Here is a 17,306-nt window from a genome sequence, read left to right as displayed (position 1 = left end):
CTGAAGAGTAGGAAAGTAGAAGGAAAAAGGGAAAGGGAAAGAAAAAGACAGCCACCTTTCCCGCTCTTTAATCCGACAACAACAACAACAATATCCTCATGTAGTCATATCCTTCCGTCTCATTCGAGTAATCATTTTGTATTCCTCCGCCCTGTTCCGCCTTGTCAATTGCACCACCCCACTCGATTAGTACTGTGCCGTAAGCAAACACTTTTCCCATTCCCTTTGATAACTCCCATTCACCATACCGCCCAACTTAACGAATACAAAAGAAAAGAAAAGGGAAACAAAACATTCTTCTATGCATCAGTCCAACTCCCAGCAATCTTCCACGAATCTTAACTCGGAAAACGAACAAAGATCAAGCACACAAACTCTCTTGGATAGGATCAATGAATCTCGAAAACGATGTTCCGCCGCTGCTACCCCGGCTGCATTGACTGCTATCATTCACAATCGATGACAGCGGCAATCTTTCTGTGTTGGATTGCTTCGAGTATTGATCAGACGCATCCTCTTGGTCGTCGCTATGATAGCTCGCGATCATTGGATCGAATGCGTCGTCTAGCGTTCCAGAGTTGGAGCTCAGATCGAGACTGGGTACGTGGCTCTGACTACTGCTACTACCGGAGCTGCCCGAGTCCCTTCGGAATGAGGAGTCACCATCATCGTGGTGGCTGTGATGATATCTATTGTTGTGCGAGAGGCCACCGCCATCCGTGGATTCATGACCGCCAAGTGAATCGGGGAAAATGAATTCTAGGGAACCATCAGAAGTCGAAACGAGGGGGCTGATTGCTTCCGCCGAATGATTGATCTGCCCAAACTGTGGCTGGTAGCTATTATGACGCGGCATATCGCGGCCATGGCTATAATGAGAATCACCTCGTTGGGACCCGTCATACAGGAAAGGCATTTGAGAATATTGTTGATGATCAATCGAAGACTGCAGCAATCCACGACCAGTAGTGTCTCCCGGATTTCCCCGTCCGTTGTCACCCATACTAGCAGAGCTGTGTCGTCGCTCGTCCTTGTAGTGTCCTGGGGATCGTCCTCGCACCACCATGGGATCTGAGATTCTTCTGGCTATCTTCTCCCAATGCTGCCCATTCTGCTGATTAACCAACGCATGCAACTCCACGACCAGATTGTAGTACTGCTGTTGTGCTCGTCGTTTCCCGTTGTTTGCCGTCGCTTTCTGAAACTGGATCCGTTCAAATGTATGTTGTGTCGGCGGCTGTTGTGGCGTCATGCCATATGGCGGAAAGTCCATTTGCTGTCCCATTCCATACATTGGTGAGTGTGGCCCAGAACCAGCCATGTTCGAGCCCAAAAAGTACGGCGGCTGGGGTCGGAGACGAACCTGTTCTGGCCTTCTCTCGGATTGTTTGTCTCGTTTGGGGGTATGTTGAACGAGTTCTCGAATCTCATTTTCCGAAGCATTGACGACTGCCGAAATAGACATGGCCCAGTCAATGATGGGCTCCATCCGCTGATCCTGTGTTTGCAAGTAAAACGTGCCATTGGTTAAAAAGGGTTGAAAAGTGAATGAACATGAAACGGAAAAATAGTTTCGACGGTAACATGTCCACTTGTCATCTGCTTGGAAAAACCCCTTGTGAATCTTGGCGTGGATGACCGGCATGATCTTTTGATTGTTACTTCCCATGATGTGGCCGATACTTTCGGTTTCGCAGAACGGTGGAGCTTCGAGCAGTGACTGCGTTGATCGATGAGACTGCACATAAGCATAAGTGTCTAGTTGATTACCGACTCCCTGTGGCATGCTCGAGCTGTAAGAGTATCGAGGGAAATCGTTCAAAGAGGCGGATGGGGACGGAAATGCATTTCTGCTCAATGCATATCCGCTGGGATATGTGTCTCTGGCCATGATGGGGTTGTTTGAGAGCGAAGATCCACCCCCCTGTAACGAGTTGGTTGGGTTCACCGCTGGATGTCTGTAAGCAGAAAGCAGTCAGCCCTGTATAATGTTTCGAGGAAATGGAGCGAGTCTTAACATACAGAACTGGAATTCTGGCTGCAGGTGAAACGTACCCGGTCATTCTCTGTGACCAGGAACTCGCTTGTTGTGGGTAGAGCGATGTAGGGTTGGAGACAAGACTGTCCGCCGCTGTCCCATCAGTTGGACTTATAAGAAGTCCCCCTGGGCCCGATGCAAATCTGGTTCAAGCAAGAGATAGTCAGTAAATACACGTGAAGGGGAAGTAAAAGAGAAAACAACAGCAGCGACAGAAGAGCCCCATTGCCAAATTTTGGTGTCAGCATGTCTACGAGCCTTATGTGTAGATAATCACCCAATCACACTGCAAAGAAGCGTTTTATGTGTTTCAACCCGATCAACACTGCAGCAGCGCAAATTCGGTGACACGACAGGCCAAACGTCATGACATATGAATTGGCGGGAACGGAAGCAAGGGAATCAAACAACGACCCCCAAGCCCACAAATGACTCAATTGGGCCGTGGAAGAAAAAAGAAGGGTGAGGCTGAACTGTTCCCTCGCGGCTTGATGTAGATCAATACTTACTGAGCATCCTGTACACCGGCACTTCTTGGGCTGTACGGTAAGCCGTTCGCGGAGGTGGTAATTGTACTTGGATCCGACAGCGTATGTCCGATGGACCCGATACGCCGACTATGATTTTCGTCGTCGCCTGTGGTGAAGGCGGCTGACGGTGAGAAAAATCGTTGTTGTTGTTGTTGCTGCTGTTGTTGGGACCCAATACAGTCGCTGGCCGAGGACGAGGGTGGGTAGCCTAGTGAGAAAGACTGGCTGTGTAATACAGCTGTTTTGCCAAGTAGAACAATTGGATGTCAGTCTAGAGAAGCACACATTCAATCTGCAGTCTGAAACGAGAAACAGAAATGGGGGAGAAAAAAAACAAAAATAAAAAAAAAGCGAAATAACAGTGAGTAAGATAGTTCTCCTGTATTGCAACAAGCGCGATGCCCGGACAGTGGTGATTGAAAGTTAAAGAATGGAGAATATCTCGGCCATGACGGACATTAATATGTAGATAAAGAAAGTCGAGGCTAAAAAGGCGGCAAAAAAAAGACAGGGACAAAGACTGACAGACTGACAGGCAGGCAGGCAGGCAGGCAGAGGGACAGAAGGGCTGGTCCAGATTGGAAGTGTGCTCTTTGTGTGACAAGGATGTATGCCGGGCCACACTGCGAGAGGAACGGACAGGGGGCCAACTAAGCAAGTGTGTATGTACTATGTACAATGTACATACATACGTACATGCGTACATGCGTACATACATACATACATACATACATACATACATACATAACATGCTAAGTAACGACCAGAATGACCTTCCAATCAAAGCTGTGTATTCCGCTTGGCAGTTACACGCTGAGGTCGGCGCTTCAAAAAATCAAAGCAGAAAAAATAAGCTTACCAGTAGAATGCATGTGGGCGAGTCAGTTGTGATTTGCTTTAAATTGAGGAATTGATTTCCGACTATGATCTGATAATGTGATGTGTAGCTTGATCGAGCACAAGGCAACCAGGCGCGTCTTGGCTGGGTGAAGGCCGATGAAGTCCAGGAGAGTGTTGCGCTGTGTAGGGCTGAACGCGATTGTACTTGGTCAAGTTTCAAGTCCTTGGTGAACCCGGAACTTTGTTAGTGCTTGATCCAGTCTCTGGAAAAAGTCTTTGGGGCGTAGCTCTGTTTGTTTCGGAAGAAGCCTTCTGTACGGAAATCAGTTTTCATCTTCCTCCTAAATCAGTACCAGGCCACGATGTAAAATCAAATGAGCAGATAGCAGGCATGGTAGAAGAATGAACAAGATTGGGCGTTTTCAACAGAAAAAAAAGCACCTTTTCGGTGACTCCTGAACGCGACATTGGATCCTCCAAAGCTTGCAGCATCGAGGATATAGAGAAATGTGGCGAACACACGATAAATGTAGTCTGAGATGGCTTCTCTGGATAACAGGAAGAGCAGACAAACGACAGCGGAGGTTGGAATAGAAAGGGGGCAGCTTGTGCAAGAATGTGCGTAGATATACCACTGCTTTCCACACCAAGAGATGTTGGATAAGAGAGTACTCTCACTGGACTTGGAGAGCAGAGCAGTAGGAAGAAACAAGACAAGACTTTAAGCCACTCTTGGAGCGAACAACAGTTCGACATCGTATTTCTCGTGGCCTCAAACTGAGATGAACAACACATGGTTGAAGATTCATGAACAACAAGCAGGTCGAGGAATAAGCAGAAGTGTATAGACAAGTAAAACATCCACGACGTTGGCATAAGACTCGATGATGACAAACTTACTTACCGATCTATCTGTAGATGAGGTTGAGCAAATGTAACGACTTGTCTACCGCCGGAGATTTTTCGAACAAATAGTCGTACTCCGTCGAACTCAACAGCTGATGTTTATAGGACCTCACGATGTTACGTATGTTGATCTTGTTTCACAAAACAAAAAGAGGTCGAGGTAAACAGGAAATTAGAATCAGGTTATTGTGGGAGCAGTTGTCAGCAAAAGCTGAAATCGTCCGTAACGTTGGCGGGTAAATAAGAGAAGTAGAAGGGTATCACCGAAGATACAAAAGTTCACAGTCGGAGATTTTGAGAGATAAAAAGTAAATGGGATTGAAAGATCGAGTCGAAAAGATTTTAAATCTCGACAGAAGAATAAGGGCTTGGGTAAAGAAGGAAAAGGAGAAGGAGGGATCCTGAGGCTTTGATATCTGTTTCACTCAATACTGGTGGTAGGAGAAAGCCTACCTAGTTAGCTCTTTTCTCGTGCTTTCTCGGTTTTTTTGCCTGTCTCTCTTTCCGTCAAGCCCATGTCCTGGAGAGAAGCATGCTGATGGACTGTGACCTTCTAGACAAATCGTCCAACCCTACGGAGCTACCCTTGGCCGCAGAGCATTACCAAAATATAACCTGCACGTCAGAAGAGCTAATCCCAAGACGCTACCTTTTTTTTTCGATGCACGCACCACCATGCTCAGATCATTTACATCAACGGGCAGGCTATGCGTATAGAAAACCGAGAGCCAATCATAGTGTTTGATGAACTCACCCATCACGGACTTAGGATGACCTTTTCCGCATAGTACTATATTAGATAGAGCACTACCATCATCATGTAGGGCCCGCATATCATCTGCCGGGAGAAAGAGTAAGGCACCCTCCCAGTCAACATCTGTGAAGACCCGCTGGCGTTAACTCAAGAAGGAAATGTCGTGGACATTCGAGAATCCGGCTGTAACCAAACGATGTCCCCGCTCTGGCCAAGAAAATACCATAGGAATTAGGTATCATTCAACGGCTGGACTGCATTTTCCTAGCTGGGCATCTGTGATTCCGACAATCACGCATGTATCGTAGTAGCATTCCGCACCTTTTTTTTTTTTTTTTTTTTTTTTCCTTGGTCGTAGACTATGGCTGGTCTGCTGCAGGAACATGGCGTAGTGAGAAAGTTGGTCCTCAATTTAGCTGTCCAATAGAGTGCCGGATCTGCAGGAAAATTACAGGTTGTTGATCCAGAGCTATTTGTAATTTAAAGGTCTAATCTGTATTGCCATGTCCACGTATCAGAGAATGGCCGTGGCAGAACTGGTCAGTGATCAATCACAGCGAGCCTACTCATTTTCCCATCGCCACACTAAAGCAGTCACCCGAAAAACCGACCCCAGTTTTGAGTCGTCGCGTGATCTTGAGGAATGCCGAGTCTGCATGTTGCACGCACTCGTTGGAAAGGAAAAACAAAAGGCTGGGGGGTGGAGGGGGGGGGGGCTATCTTTGAAAAACAGGAAACAAACAACAAGGCTCTCGCACTCCGAACATTGAATGATTAGACGAGGTCTGCGGTCTATGAAAATCCAAACTGAAAAACGGCCAGATTTCCCTAAAGGGGATCGAAACCTGGGCACTCGGATCTCCAGCGAAGTCCTTGGGAGCGATCAGGAAGATCATCGGTAGACCGGGTCCGATGGAGGCTTCAATGTTGTCTGTCGATTCCGGGGGGGGAGAGTCGTCGGGCCAGACGACAGTGTATACCAGAATAGGCAAGTATACATATCTGGTGGCGCTTTTTTTCACCGATTACGCCAAACCCCGTTTTATTACGGTACACTGGTACAGGCACAGTGAATGAAGCGAAGCCGGCCAGGATCTTCGCGGAGAAGGTTACCGATGACTAACCGGGCAAATCCACATGCACCACTATCGCTCTCGACCCTAGTGCGTGCGTATGTATGATGATTGATAGAGTTCTACTATGTATGTATGCTTAATAGGGCGGGCTAAGCCCAGCCTTATGGGGTTTACTACGAGTATGTAATGTATGTCGCAATGCAAAGGGTAGATTCGGATCTTCGTTGTGAACATCCTCGTAACACGGCCGGGTAGGTAGTTAGGTAGCGTTATTTATTAGCCAACACTTTTCCCACCTGGCTTTAGTTAATTGGAAGATTCAGAAATTGTCCTGGCGACGAGGACAAAAAGGCTTGTACGGTAAGTTGTAACCAGCCACGCCAGGACGGAGTGAGCCAGTAATTGACTATGTGTGGGTCTTCCGGGAGGTTCGTTCCAACTTCCAAGTATTGAGGACAGCGTCGCTTGTGCAGAGCTTACTACTTACTCTCATAGTAAGAGTACGGTGGTGCAGCTCGTGCAAAGCAGTGGGCACGAACTAGTATGTACAGTAGTAGTCTATGTAGTATGTAGACGATGGATCGAGTGCGGCTACAAGCTCTTGGTGGCCTGGAATAGTTATGTTAAGTTAGTTAGCTAACTAGTTAACTTGTTACGTAGTTGGTTAGTTCGTTAACTAACTAGTCAGTTAACTAACTAACAGGAATGTGGTAATTTGTCAGCGCGAGTTCCCACCATTCACGAGGCTGAGAAACCTGACTCAACGACTCCACCCAGTTGAATCATGATCGGGCCAACCACGGTATACGATTACGCGGGACGGACTTTGTTCGGAAGGTGACGACCGACGGATCCGCTCTGAATAAAAATAATACTACATACTCTGGTATACGGAGTCGTGCACACATACTACATAATCGATCACAGTGTAAAGTGTGAGCATTGTGATGGGCGCCCAAATAAAAGTCGCTAGTCGCAGCAGGGTCTAGCGTGTGCAATTAGGCCATTAGATGGGTCTAGACTTGGGCTCTAGACCTGGGCCAGCTAAGTTACGGAGCAGAAACTGCGAATTAGTCACTCCCCAACGGGCCATCGTGTACGAAGGATACGTACGTACGCACGTACCATTGCAATGCTTGAATGTGTGTTTCAAGTTCAGCATTGGGACTATGTAGTATTGAGAGTCATGGACGAGAGCGCCGACGGCTAGAAGAATGGTTGGGCCATGACATTTGAACGATATGACAAATATGATCCGGGCCAGGCTAGTCGGTGGGCGGGCATAGTCTCACTTACTAGCACTGTATGGAGTAGCGTAGCAGGACAGGTCTCAGACTCGTAGTCAGTTTCGTTCTTGGATTCCCCAATCCCCAGGGCGAGGGGGTTTGAGTGGGGATCGTAGTGCCCTAAGGAACGGAGTTAGTAGCGCATACAGACAGACAGACAGACAGACAAGATATGTCTTGTGCAGGGAAACCGATAAGAGGGGCTTGGCGAAGGCTCGCTTTGAAGACTTGCATGGCAGTTGCACTGTAGGAGTTGGCGACGAGGATGTTGCTGAGGAGGGATAATGGCGATGGCTAAAACTGGTTCTTGCTTGTGTACTCCGTAGTCCGTACAAGCAAGCAAGCAAGCCTACGAGGAAGGAACGAAGCTTCCTTGGTTTGGTACGTCCTAATGTTGACTAGCAGGTCGGCGTCTGCCTGTCAGTCACAACTAAAATTGGCCCAGGCGCCTCCCTTCCCGCTCATTGTATAACCGCCTTCCAGTTGGGCGGTACCATTGTACCGAGGTACTCTCTCCTGAGTGAGTTAGTGCGTGTTTGCTTACCAATACACTTGATACGGGATGACCTAAGCAAGTCCCTACACAGAGGGAGGCCTTGTCTGTTACCGCAGTTGTCCCGTACAATGTATGCCATAATATGTCCTAAATTACTGCGTACTCAGTAGTAGCAATCTGGTACGGTACACTCACCGTACGTCATTTCACTAGCGGCCCGCGGTCCGAAAAAAAGTGGGGCTTTACTAACGTTGTGGGCTGATGATCGTCGATGCTAGTTCGGTTCGATACATACTGTACGGTAAGGGTGTGTATCAGGGTCTTCCCTCTGCTCGTCATTGCTATCACGTGCCTAGTCTTGCGATTGCCTATTAGTTAATAGTTACCAGGTAACTTAACTAACTAGTTGACTTAAGTTAGTTGTCGTTAATCATGTTAATCATTTGAGCAAGGCCATCGGAGACGCCCTCCCCTCTGCCAATCTCCGTGATGCTCTGACCTCAACTTCTCCCTCAGTTCCTACAATCTTATTTAGTTAACGGGTAATCAGTTCAGTTACCAATTCAATACCCCACAAACTCTATTTATAACAATTATTGACGAATACAGCGCTTTCTTTGATCAGCGGAAGAGGTCTGCAATCGCCCACCCCCATTGGTTCCATACCGTTAAATCCGGACAATGTCCATCTCGGCGCGCCGGCCTTTTTCATTCCCCGAAGCATATACTACGTACGTCCTCCAGACCGCACATCTTGGCACCAACACCAACAGCTCGCTCTGCCTCGATCTATCCATAGTGTCCATACCTACTACGCATGTAGTGAGCAATGTCAAAGCGTCGAGGATCTGGTCGTTCCTTTTGCTATCATATTATGCAGTGCGGTGCAGTGCACCATACTGATTGACAACGATGGCCGTTATAGATAGAGTAAGCCCCTTTTCAGGCTAGCACAGCACCCCGATGATTTACGGCGGTCTAGTTAGTCTGCGGCAGCGCATGACTATTTTACATTGTGAGACTATCTACAAAAGAGAGAAGATATAATGACACATCGACATGGGATTCTAAGTTCGAAGATTGAACCATTGACGGTTGAATCATGCTTTTTTTTTTGTCTATCAAGTCGATTCGAGCGGGCGTCTGTCTGGCACCACCACCCTACGTACGTAGCACCAAAACCACCGAGCAATGCAACCTTCATGGCCCCTAGCGTACCGCAGAGATGAGGGCGTTGTTGCAAAAGCGCCTAACCTTCTTTTTGAGTCTGTGAGAATTTTATGGTTCCAAACGTGCTCCTTACTTTATTCGTCCTATCAGGAGCGGCGATGACTATGTCTCTACTTTCTTCTGCTGTGGACAGTCGAACGGGTAGCTACCGAAAGATTCGGAGAAAAAAAAAATAGAAAAAGAAAGAAAAAGAAAAAGAGCTTTGTCCGGGTTTCGACATAGCGTGGGCACGTCAACACAATATCAGCTGGGCTGTTTCTTTATTTCACCTGATCTCTTTGTTGAGCCACAATGTTTAACCCAACTGGTAGCTTTTGAAAGGGTTGCCTTTTCCATTCCACTTGGTCAGGTCAACCTGCAGACGGATCTGGTTTTCCCTCCCTGTATAAGAGGAGTCATGCTCAAAATACTCAAAAATAGAGCGATTGATCCATGAGTCGCCGATGCTGCCGCCGTTCTTGCCGTTGTTTGCAAGTCAACCGGTTGATATCGAAATATTGAACGTCGCCGAAGCATAGACCAGACAGACGTCTTTGACGTGCTACAATCTGGTTGGATGATGGCTTGCAGCTGCAGGGAAAATTTCCAAATCATCCCATAGGATCAAAATCCCGGTTTGATCATGCTTCCAATCTCAGAAGCGTTCCAAGTGGCGGTGAATATGTTTTGACAAATGATATTGATACTGGCGGCTAGCAGCGATATGCCAGAGCAGGAAGTCTTAGTTGCTTGTCTGCGGCTCCAAATGAGACAAGCTAGACGGTAGTCCAGTGTGTTTCCGTCTTCCGCTTGCTTGATTGTATCAGGATCCGGCTGAATATCCAATCAACAGAGCATCAGATAAGAAAGACTCTGGAGTACTAACACAAGTCGCACGGATGGACAGCCCCAAAAGACCGGTAATGTACCCGCACTTCCTGCAGGGTTACGGCATGGACGTGTAACCAGACAAGGCAGTTTTCTGGATTCTCCAACGTCAATGGGTGCCAATGAAGCCAGGGTGATCAAAATAATTGTTCAATTCTTCAGAAACCGACCAATCCAGTCTCGAAAAGGCCAAAGCGGCGACCTTTAAACGGCGACCTCTGCGAGTCAGTCATACGATTGATATTCCGGGAGGCAAACAAAGACCTTCGACATACGTGCGTAACGCAAAAACTCGGAACTATGTATGGATCCGCGACATGGCATTGGACTCGCAGAGTCTATTCGACGCCCTGACACGAGTTTGTAATTGCAATCTCGATTGCCCCTGATTTACCTCCGTCGTCTGAGACCTGCATCTAACGAGATAGTTTTAGCTTCCAAACTCAAAACTAAAGGAGGGGAGTGAAACGTTTGCCTAATTTTGTACCACCAAACAGGAAAACTTTAAGATTATGGCAATGTACACGCCACCTGTCTGTGTCACAGTCAACTCTCCGTGCCCGTACGAAAACAATGATAGGTGAAGAAAGACAACGAGGCAAATAACGCCCATCATCCATGTGTTTCTCAATTTTAAGGTATGTCGTAGCTACACAGAGTGTTACATTTCAGCCTTTGATCAGATAATGACTTGCTTCCAGGGTTTCAGCGCGCATAGACCAAGCAATCAAGCTGACAGAACGGAACCAAGGAACAAAAGCAACCCACCCTTTCCACGGCGTCTACACTTCCCGGTGTCAAGTTGAACAAGACCAGGACATGAACCCAAAGCTGGCAAAATCTCCGTTTCGTCCAACCAAACCTCAAATCCTCTTTATACATTTTGGGTCTGGTTCCGGGTTGTTTCAACGGAAACTTTCCTAGAGTAAAGGCTAATGCTAGTACGTACCGAGTTCCTGAAAAGGGCTAGTTAATATAAGCCTTCCTCTCACTCTCTGTCTCTCTCTCTCTCTCTCACTCTCTCTCCCTCAGGACTGATTACTATCCATGCACACCCGTCACCTAGACAGTGCATACATACATGATCTAAATTTATAGATAGACGCCTTGATAGTTCGTAACTGCGTATAGATGGAGAAAACAAATCCCCGAAACAGGAAGAATGCCCGGCCAATGTGCTTTCAAAATGATCTTTCACTCAGGGCCAATCGAGGGGGGTTGGTTGTCAGATCTGGGATTCTAGAATATGTTAGTCACAAGGCCATAGGCCAATTTCCGATTTCTGATTGAGAGTCTGGATTTTTCTTTTCAGTTTATACAGGAATATCCATGTATGTCCCGACATAACTTTTTGGAGGATCCGTGGATAAGAAAAAGCCAAAATCGAACCCGAATGAATTACCCAGTTAGGTAATTACGGCGGAGAAACGCGGTTGGGGGGTACATACACACAGACATACAGACATACATACATACAACATGTACATGTATAGGCATGGGTATGAGCATGGGCATGACGAGGCTGGGGTTTGTTATGTCAAGTTTGAACCGGGGTTTGGGATATTTACCCTCCTATATCCATCAATGCCGGTTTGGGCACCGAATGGAGATTGTGGCTCTATGAGGGATTCCAAATACTTGCTCCTTCTCCTCCGTCCGAGGGTTCGTTCACCTAAGAGAGAGATAAGGAAAATCCGGATGAGCAGATCCTTTCACGTCTTGTTTCTTTTTTTTTTCCCCCTTTCGATGTGTTTTTTTGGAACCCTGGCCTGAGGCGACTACGACTGTAACTTGGACGTTTGAACTAGCCTCGTAAGCAGCCGCCTTTGACGCTCTGGTGATTGTAGAAAGTCGAACCCCCCCCCCCTTTTTTTTCCCCAATAGTTGCTGTAGTCTGGGACAAATGGAGATTTCTGCGGATTCTCTTTAGCTAGCTAGTCAGGCTGTGAGGAGAATTTTCAGGGCTGACGCGGCTGATACTCGATTTCGAGTTGTCGCGGCAAGTGCTCGTGGGTGTAAGTAAATTGATCTTTGTATCTAAAGTGAGTAGGTATGACAGTCTGTCACTCAGACTCCTAGAAGGGTGCTAAATCAGTAGGTAGGCCCTGCTACCTATACGTAGTCTGAATCATACAATAAGAAATCCATAGCTATTGGAAACTGAAAACACGACTTATCATAGCTAGATATGTAGTTGGCGATATATGTAGGAAGCAGATTGTACTCTAAGCTTCACGTATCCGAACTGTTTGCATACTCATGTCTCTTCTTGACAATGGCAAGCTGCTTGTAGAGAGAAAAGAAATATTCATTGAGCATTACCTAGGTACATAAAACATCTTCTAGTAACAAAAATCTAGAAGAGAAAAAAAGGTCGTCTGCCAATATGCCAGTCTCAATCACTCATTCAAAAGAGGCCAGTCCCACAGGCATATGGTCTAATGCAAGAAAGAAGAAGAGATATTTTGTAAACGTCGAAGATGCGAATAAAATAAACTTTTTATGAAGTTCTCTTGGCGAATTCCACCCGCAAAATGAGATGGCGATAACCGACTGAAGCATAAATGTTAGTATCGATTGCCAGCAAGAATGTGATGTGTATTGTAGAGGTAAACTTACATCCGTCCATCTTCTCGCATGCGCGCGCTGCATCGCTTCGGTCTGCAAAACTGATAAATGCGAATCCCTTTGCTCTCTGTGTATCTCTGTCGCGGGCAAGGAAAACTCTGGTGACGCGGCCGAATCGTTCGAAGAGATCGCGGAGTTCCTGCTCCTCGGCCAGTTCAGATACCTACATGACTGTTAGTAAATTCATAATGTCACACACGGAAAGAAAGGAGAAACTCACGTTCGTAACTCTGAGAGTAGCAAGATCGTCTCGCTCGTACTTGCCACCACCACCGCCGCCGCCCGCGCCTCCGGCAGCAGCAGCAGCAGCCGCAGCAGTACCTTTGCGCAGATGAGGAGGAACGTAGCTTCCACCAGCAGTGCTCAAACCACCAGCCGCAGGCTCCTCGTCATCAAGACCAACACCAGCGCCGGAGCCCTCGTCCACGGGCGCCATAGTATCCTTGAACGGGCAACGAGCCGTGAAATGCTCTCCCTGACAAATACGGCATTTGACCTTCTTATCCTTCAACTGCTCCTTCACACTGCCCTTCTCGCCTTCCTTCTCGGCCTCCTTGGCATGCGCTTTCCAGTTGACGCTGGGGCGGAAGATGATGTTTTCGCCGACAGAGGTAGTATCAAAGGAAGGACCAGGAGGGTGGCCCTTTTCGAGTCCGAATTTGCTCCATGCCCTTCGCTCGGCGACCTGTGGGTTTACGTGTTCCTTGACGATGGTTGTGCGGATTCGGCGGGTGACTTTGACTTTCTTGCCGTCGTCGTTGAAGCGGTATGATACGATCGTCTTGGTGCCATCCTTGTTGGTTGTGATTTGTTGTGCGGGGAGCGCGGAGGGGTCGTCAAACTCCTCGTCGTCGGCCCAGTCGGCGCGGCTAAAAAAATGAAATATTAGAATTTGGTTCTGTGTCAGTATTTTAATGACGTAAAAACCTACTTCTCAAGTTTCGACATGGTTGCTGTGTGATTGTTGAGACGTGTGATTTCTGGTATCAAATTTCTTTGATATCGGAGCGGAGGCGTTGTGGATTTGATTTTCTACAGTTGCGCCCCAGTGGCGCGCCGCTGTGGCTAGAGCTAGCGAGTATGTCACGTGATTCAGTGCAAACATGACAAACATGACATAGTCATCTTTGAGCTATCACGACGACTCATCTTGGACTTCATACTCTTCCTTTGATCCTATTGTTTCATTTTGGGGGTTAAATGAAGATTCAGAAGGATAGATATACATGAGTATTTCTGCATTATTAGGGAGCAACAAATGTATAGACAGATAAATGAGAAATCCATCAACGTCCTACAGGAAGAACCGGCTGAGTTTATATATATTCCTTTAAGCACTAGTTGACTGTGAATTGAAACTTACACCAGACTGATTCCTTTACACCGACAACGTGATACCTAGGTATACGTTTTATTAAGCTCAACGCCATCATGCAGTTCTCATAGGACTATTTCTGCGAACAAATCAAAGCTGATAAAGATCGTAGACAGGAGCCAAGTTAGATATCACGGGCCACCACCAGGCCCATTAGATATAGCTATAGCTTCTCGGGCTTGTTATGAGATAACCGACAGCAGAAAACGAACCGAGAACGTAGTACATTTATAAATTGATATCGGTACCGACTTGGAGAATAAGACAGCTCGTGGGGTAGAACATCGATATCGTGTGCTATATGGATGGGTCGGGAAGCTGCCGGGAGGCGACAGACCAGTTGACAGAAGGGGGCTCATTACAGCGTGGGCATCTCACAATACTTGCTGGCGAATGGCCTGGACAGAGCATGTACTTAGCAGATGTATCAGTCTGTATCAAGTGTCAACGATACAAGGCAAATTCCAGAATGTAGACTTTAGATTAAGGTTGTTATTCAAGCAAGTGAAAGATAAAGAAAATGTATTATGAGAGGAGATTTCGATTCTATAATCATATGCTCCATGCACCCAACATCCCAACAGTCAGGCGTGTGGATGAGGCCGTTCGGGTCATTAGGTAGATACACTTTTTGTCAAGCGAAAAAAACAAGAAACCTTTCCGTTCCGCCCGCCCGCCGTGCATAGTTTTTGCAGCCCAAGGAATCAGAAACCGACAACCGGTGCAAAAGTCAAATAATATAAAGACATAGTTGAGAAGAAATCAGTAACGAAGAGAAAAAACACCGTCGCACCAAAAGCACAAAGTATCCGGATGAGGAAATATAGTAGAAAACAATCGAGAAAGAAACATGACAGCCATCAATATCTGTACAGTTTTATGAGAACATGAGATGAAGGAGGTAGAGGAGGGACTAGCTCAAAAGGAAACGAGTCCTAGATAATCAAACAATGCGGGTGAGGAGACAAGGAGTATTTTGCAGGATGACGCAGCCAGCAGCTTTATTGCTTGTTCTCGCCACCTTGCTCACCAGACTGTTGCTGCTGGTTGTTGGACTCCTCCTGGCGAGCCTTGTGCATCTTGTCGAACAAGGTCAAGCTGGCAGTCTGGAGCTCATCGGTCTTCTGCTTGAGATCCTCGGCAGTGGCGGTCTCCTCGCCAGACTGGGTCTTGGCGACGAACTCACGGAGGCTGGCAATCTTCTCACGGATCTGGTCAGCCTCAGCCTTGTCAAGACGGTCCTCAAACTCCTTGAGGGCCTTGTCAGTGTCGTTCAAGACAGAGTCGGCGCGGTTAGCGGCCTCGATGGCAGCCTTGCGCTCCTTGTCCTGAGCACCGTACTTCTCAGCATCCTCAACCATGTTCTGGATCTCAGCGTCACTGAGACCGGAGCCAGAGGCAATGGTGATGGACTGGTCCTTGTTGGTGGACTTATCCTTGGCGTGGACGTGGACGATGGAGTCGGCATCGATGTCGAAGGTGACCTCGATTTGAGGAACACCACGGTGAGCAGGAGGAATGCCAACGAGCTGGAAGTTTCCGAGCAACTTGTTGTCACGGACGAGTTCACGCTCGCCCTGGTAGACCTTGATCTCGACGGCAGTCTGGAAGTCAGCGGCAGTAGAGAAGGTCTGGGACTTCTTGGTAGGGATGGTGGTGTTGCGGTTGATCAAACGAGTGAAGACACCACCGAGGGTCTCGATACCGAGAGACAAGGGAGTAACATCGAGCAAGAGAACGTCAGTGACTTCACCAGCAAGAACAGCACCCTGGATGGCAGCACCAATAGCAACAGCCTCATCGGGGTTAACAGACTTGGCAGGTTCACGGCCGAAAATGCTCTTCACGGATTCGGTAACCTTGGGCATGCGGGTCATACCACCGACGAGAATAACGTCGTTGATGTCCTTGGACTGCAAGTTGGCATCCTTCAAGGCCTTCTTGACGGGCTCGTATGTGCGGTTGATCAAGGGGTCGACGAGGCCCTCAAGTTGAGAACGGGTCATCTTGAGGTTAATGTGCTTAGCACCGGAAGCATCGGCGGTAATGAAAGGAAGGTTGATCTCAGTCTGGAGGGAAGAGGACAACTCAATCTTGGCCTTCTCAGCGGCTTCACGGATACGCTGGATGGCCATACGGTCACCGGTAAGGTCAAGACCAGACTCCTTCTTGAATTGCTGGACAATGTAACGGACGAGGGAGATATCGAAGTCCTCACCACCCAAGTGGGTGTCACCGTTGGTGGACTTGACCTCAAAGACACCCTTCTGGATCTCGAGGACAGAGATATCGAAGGTACCACCACCGAGATCGTAGACAGCAATAACGCGGTCACTCTCCTTCTCCAAACCGTAGGCAAGAGCAGCAGCAGTGGGCTCGTTAACAACACGCAAGACGTTCAAGCCGGCAATCTGACCAGCATCCTTGGTGGCCTGACGCTGAGAGTCGTTGAAGTAAGCAGGAACAGTGACGACACCGTTCTTGACAGGCTTGCTGAGGTAAGCCTCGGCAGTTTCCTTCATCTTCTGGAGGACGAAACCACCGATCTGAGAAGGAGAGTACTTCTGGCCACGAGCCTCAACCCAAGCGTCACCGTTGGTGTGCTGGACAATCTTGTAGGGGACTTCCTTAATATCGCGCTGCACCTCCGCATCTGTGAACTTACGTCCGATGAGACGCTTAGTGGCAAAGAGGGTGTTTTCGGGGTTCACGACGGCTTGACGCTTAGCGGCGATACCGACCAAACGTTCACCATCCTGGGCGAAAGCAACGACGGAAGGAGTTGTGCGAGCACCTGTAAATTAATGCGTAAGCTTTTATCCAGGACCTTTTTGAATTTCGAGTACACAAGACTGAGAGGCTTCAAAGGGGCCTCGGGAGCTATGACCACCCGAGTCGGGAGATCTGTGAAGGGAGGAAAAATTTTGAGTACCTTCTGAGTTCTCAATGATCTTAGGGGTCTTGCCCTCCATCACAGCGACAGCAGAGTTGGTTGTACCTGAGAAATACTGTTAGTTTATGGTTTGGAATACGAGGAAGTGACAGCTACATACCCAAATCAATACCAATGACTGAGCCTTTGACCTTCTCTTCACCACCCTCTGTAGAATTCCATCTCCGGAATGATGCACCGGGGGCTCTGATTGCAGAAGCGCGGGCAAGGGAGGGAGTACGCGGGAGCTGTATTGCATAAAAGCATCAGTTTCTGTGTTTTGCGAAAGAAGATAAAAGGTGATGATGACAACTTACCGCGCGAGAGAGACGGGAAGAGAGCATTGTG

The 17,306-nt window shown here is 47.7% G+C and overlaps 4 protein-coding genes across 4 annotated transcripts; 1 reads left to right on the top strand and 3 right to left on the bottom strand.

Annotated features, from left to right (window-relative positions):
* Positions 1-361: 361 nt before the first annotated feature.
* Positions 362-3,440, bottom strand: EYB26_004745 (uncharacterized protein; the record flags this gene model as incomplete). Its single annotated transcript, XM_054264036.1, has 4 exons — positions 362-1,958; positions 2,023-2,181; positions 2,548-2,806; positions 3,428-3,440. The coding sequence occupies 4 exons, from the start codon at positions 3,438-3,440 to the stop codon at positions 362-364; spliced, it is 2,028 nt and encodes a 675-aa protein (XP_054120011.1).
* A 7,201-nt stretch (positions 3,441-10,641) lies between these two features.
* EYB26_004744 (uncharacterized protein) lies at positions 10,642-10,947 on the top strand (the record flags this gene model as incomplete). The annotated part of the gene is made up of 2 exons (XM_054264035.1): positions 10,642-10,661; positions 10,725-10,947. 2 exons carry the CDS (start codon positions 10,642-10,644, stop codon positions 10,945-10,947), a joined length of 243 nt encoding a protein of 80 aa, XP_054120010.1.
* Positions 10,948-12,523: 1,576 nt separating this feature from the next.
* Positions 12,524-13,599, bottom strand: EYB26_004743 (uncharacterized protein; the record flags this gene model as incomplete). The annotated part of the gene is made up of 4 exons (XM_054264034.1): positions 12,524-12,576; positions 12,643-12,814; positions 12,872-13,520; positions 13,583-13,599. 4 exons carry the CDS (start codon positions 13,597-13,599, stop codon positions 12,524-12,526), a joined length of 891 nt encoding a protein of 296 aa, XP_054120009.1.
* Positions 13,600-15,027: 1,428 nt separating this feature from the next.
* On the bottom strand, positions 15,028-17,302 carry EYB26_004742 (uncharacterized protein; the record flags this gene model as incomplete). The annotated part of the gene is made up of 4 exons (XM_054264033.1): positions 15,028-16,820; positions 16,959-17,024; positions 17,080-17,206; positions 17,276-17,302. The coding sequence occupies 4 exons, from the start codon at positions 17,300-17,302 to the stop codon at positions 15,028-15,030; spliced, it is 2,013 nt and encodes a 670-aa protein (XP_054120008.1).
* Between the last annotated feature and the right edge of the window lie 4 nt (positions 17,303-17,306).

This window comes from Talaromyces marneffei, chromosome 3 (assembly GCF_009556855.1).
Source record: "Talaromyces marneffei chromosome 3, complete sequence".
NCBI classification, from domain to species: Eukaryota; Fungi; Ascomycota; class Eurotiomycetes; order Eurotiales; family Trichocomaceae; genus Talaromyces; species Talaromyces marneffei.
The sequence above is the reverse complement of the archived record's forward strand: the minus strand, read 5'-3'. Positions and strand labels throughout refer to the sequence as shown.